Source organism: Zeus faber, assembly GCF_960531495.2.
Source record: "Zeus faber genome assembly, chromosome: 2".
Lineage (NCBI taxonomy): Eukaryota > Metazoa > Chordata > Actinopteri > Zeiformes > Zeidae > Zeus > Zeus faber.
The window spans coordinates 10661783-10664954 of record NC_137189.1 but is presented as its reverse complement, the minus strand read 5'-3'; the positions used below and the strand labels follow the sequence as shown (position 1 = coordinate 10664954).

Genomic DNA, 3172 nt, shown 5'->3' with positions numbered 1-3172 from the left:
TTCCGGATTTTTTTCAATTTAATATTGGAACGTAACAAATTTCAAGTTATTCGGATATTCTATGTGAAAGAATCCAATCCCTCTGTTCGGAACGGTGTGACCACATGTCGTGTAGCTTCTATTGATAACTGGAGGGATATCCTCTCTCTACATGCCCTCCTCACATATTCCGGGTCACATTTCAGAGCTACAGCTTTAAAACATCTTCCATAGGCGGGTTGCTATCCAATACCTCACTCAAAGACACTTTATTGGATTATTGGTGGATTATTGCCAAAATGGCAACGTGAACCAGCGCCCCGTGAACGGAGGAGTTTCTTCCAGCCCTCCTAATAAACCTTTAACAATTATCTCTCCATTACACACACTATCACATGCATGGAGTTCTTTAGAAATTGCTGCTCGGACCGTCGAGTCTTTTTAGAAGCGAGTCTCGGAGCTTCCTCGTTTCAGCGTACTGCTGTTAAATTCGTTGTGCTCGAAACTTAGATTGTTGTGTGATCTTGATATCATGAGCAGCTTGTCACGCTTACTGTAGTCGCGCCTCGCACTTGCATCGGGGTCCACGTCCAAAAACCTGTCCCCTTGCTCCTCCCTGTCCTCCAGGCGAACGTAGCCTTTCCGGGCGCCCCGGTTGCTGCCGTTGCAGCGGACGCTGCTGCTGTAGTCGAGGCGCGGCCAGCTGGGGTGCTTCCGCTGCTCGGGGTGCACGCTGAGAATGCTCGGCCGCCGCTCCAGGTCCAGGGATTTGGAGTGGCTACTGAGCATGTGCAGGGAGGAGTTGGAGCCAAAGTCACTGCGTGCCGCTCCCGGGGAGAGCCAGCACCCTGAGGTGGAAGATGGAGCCGGGGAGAGGGAGCAGGATGAGAGGGAGGAGTGCGAGGAAGAGGAGGCGGAGTTACTACGGTGCAAGCCCAGCGGTTTGGAGGCCTTGGCGACCATTGCTACAGGAACAGCCAGAGACTCCATGGAGCCCAGAGGTCGCGACCTTTCGCCCTGCCTCGCTCCCTCTCTTCTCTCTCCTCCTCGCTCCTCCTCTGTGATGGCCTCCATCTCCGGCTCGTCGATGACGCAGTTGTTGAGTTTGATAACGGGGAGAGTAAAAGCGGAGAGGGAGGAAGAGACGATAGAGCGCGCATGGTGTCCTCCCTTCTCCCTCTCTCTCTCCACCGACCACTGGGGCCGAAGGGCGTCCGAGTGGCACAGCCCGATCACCGCCCCAAAGGGGCGGTCTCTGTACAGCGGGGCCAGGAGCCCCCCGAAACCACAATCCACATGTGCCTTCTCCCAGGGCCTCTGGTACTCCCCGTCGCCCAGCAGCACCTCCTCCTCCTCTGTCGACCCACCTCCTTCTCCCCCTCCTAGAGAGCCCATGCCGGCGCGGGAGGAGAAGGTCAGCAGGGAGTTGCTGGCGAGCCGGGCAGTGCCGGCGTTCTCCGCTCCCGGGTTTCGCAGATCTACAGGTTCGCCGGAGAAACATCCACCATGTTGTTGGTGCTTGCGTTCCTTCTGCCTGAGGCGGTGGATGTCAATGACGGTGGAGTACATGTCTCTCATGTGGATCACCTGGGGAGAAGCAAATTATTACTCTTACTGGAAGTTAAAGTTACTATTACGGTTCACACGCCTGGATCATACAACACAGTTAATACTCAACAGTGCCCTCTTGTAAGTAATTATTAATTATAAATAAAAACTACAACATCATTATTATTTTGTTATAGTGTAATGGGGTGTGTTGTTTGTGTCGATAACTTGAAGAGGAGTAAGAGCTTCAATTAAATTAGTCGCTACTGAACCACTGCAATGCTTTACAGCTGCACATAAATGTGTCATTTCCTGCGTTTTTATATAGATAAACAACAGCCGGGCAGAACACCTTCAAGATAACAGTGTGAGGGGATAATAGTCGGAGGATAGAGAGCCAATTAGAGGAATGAGAGAGGGATAAAGATAAAAAAGAGTGAAAAAAATATGGCAGGAGATCAGGGTGATAGGCCTAAGACTGTTTTTGGATTATATATTGTTATCTAAATGGACAACTCATTTCCAGATGTCCTTCAGCTACGACTCAAAGTCACTCCACAATTTGTCTCTGTTGATGAACAGAGCTGTTTGCTTGTGGTGCATTAGCTCCTGTGTGTGTGTGTGTGTGCGTGCGTGCGTGCGTGCGTGCGTGCGTGTGTGTGTTTGTGTGCGTGGCCGATTAATACCTTGGTTTCTTGGTCTCTGTTTTCGTGCAGTATTGCGTTGGCGCAGATGAAAATGAAAATACCGATCCCCATGGTGAAGGGGCCCAACATCTTCATCCTTTCCGAATGCAGATGCTGCTCCAGAAAGTGGGACAGGGCACCTCTCGCCTGCTTGGAGGGCTTACCTGAGGAGGCTGGGAAATGGAAAAGACAAGACGGGTTATGACAATGCCAGTAAACAAATCATATTGCATTATAATAGTGAAGTGTCCTATCTCCTCTGTGGAGCAAGGAACTACAAATACACAAGATCCTGAGCACTGCACAGTAATATCTGATTATAGGCAACAAAGAAATAGCAAGACAATGAACTAATGTTGAATGAATGTTGAACTCTATAACTATAATAATGAAACATAAATAATTTGGATGTACCAGAAGAAATACAGTACATCATATCTGGTTACAACCGGAAACAAGGTAATTTAATAGTAGTTTAAAGGGACTCCTTTTTTAAACAATAGCACACTGTATGTTCAACAATTTGGAATTGCACTTTGTTAATTGTACTAGAATTGTACTTTCTGAAGTGCACTTCCTCAGTACCTCACATAATTACCTCGCACTATATTCCCAGTGCTGGAGTTAGTCTTGACCTCTATATCTCCGTCTTTCACGGTCAGCTTTCCTCCGCCCCCGTCACCCGCGGCGGCAGTGGCGTTTCCTGCGGCCGCTGCTTTGCTTCCTCCAGAGGCCATTCTTCTGGATCCCCCTTCGGCTTCGGGCTTTGTCCTGGATACCTGTGCGTTCTCGCCGTGCGGCCAGTAGCCCAGCGTTGCCATGCCGATGCCCACGGTGAGTATAACCAATCCCAGAAGGAGGAAGAAGCCAGAGGGGGAGTAGAGCCGCAGCCGGCCACGCACCACCACGATGTCCGAGCGCCGCTTCCGCCTTCTAAATAAAGATGAAAGTACATTCAA

The 3172-nt window shown here is 50.0% G+C and overlaps 1 protein-coding gene across 1 annotated transcript in view; it reads right to left on the bottom strand.

Annotated features, from left to right (window-relative positions):
* Positions 1-420: 420 nt before the first annotated feature.
* Positions 421-3172, bottom strand: part of tmem200a (transmembrane protein 200A) — a gene marked incomplete at its 3' end in the record, with an annotated part of 15972 nt that continues 13220 nt past the window's right edge. The window contains exons 3-5 of the mRNA XM_080020584.1: positions 2896-3146; positions 2214-2386; positions 421-1566 (exon numbers count right to left, since the gene is read on the bottom strand). Of these exons, the coding sequence (XP_079876710.1) occupies positions 421-1566; positions 2214-2386; positions 2896-3146 (1570 nt within the window). The remainder of the gene's footprint in view (positions 1567-2213; positions 2387-2895; positions 3147-3172) is intronic.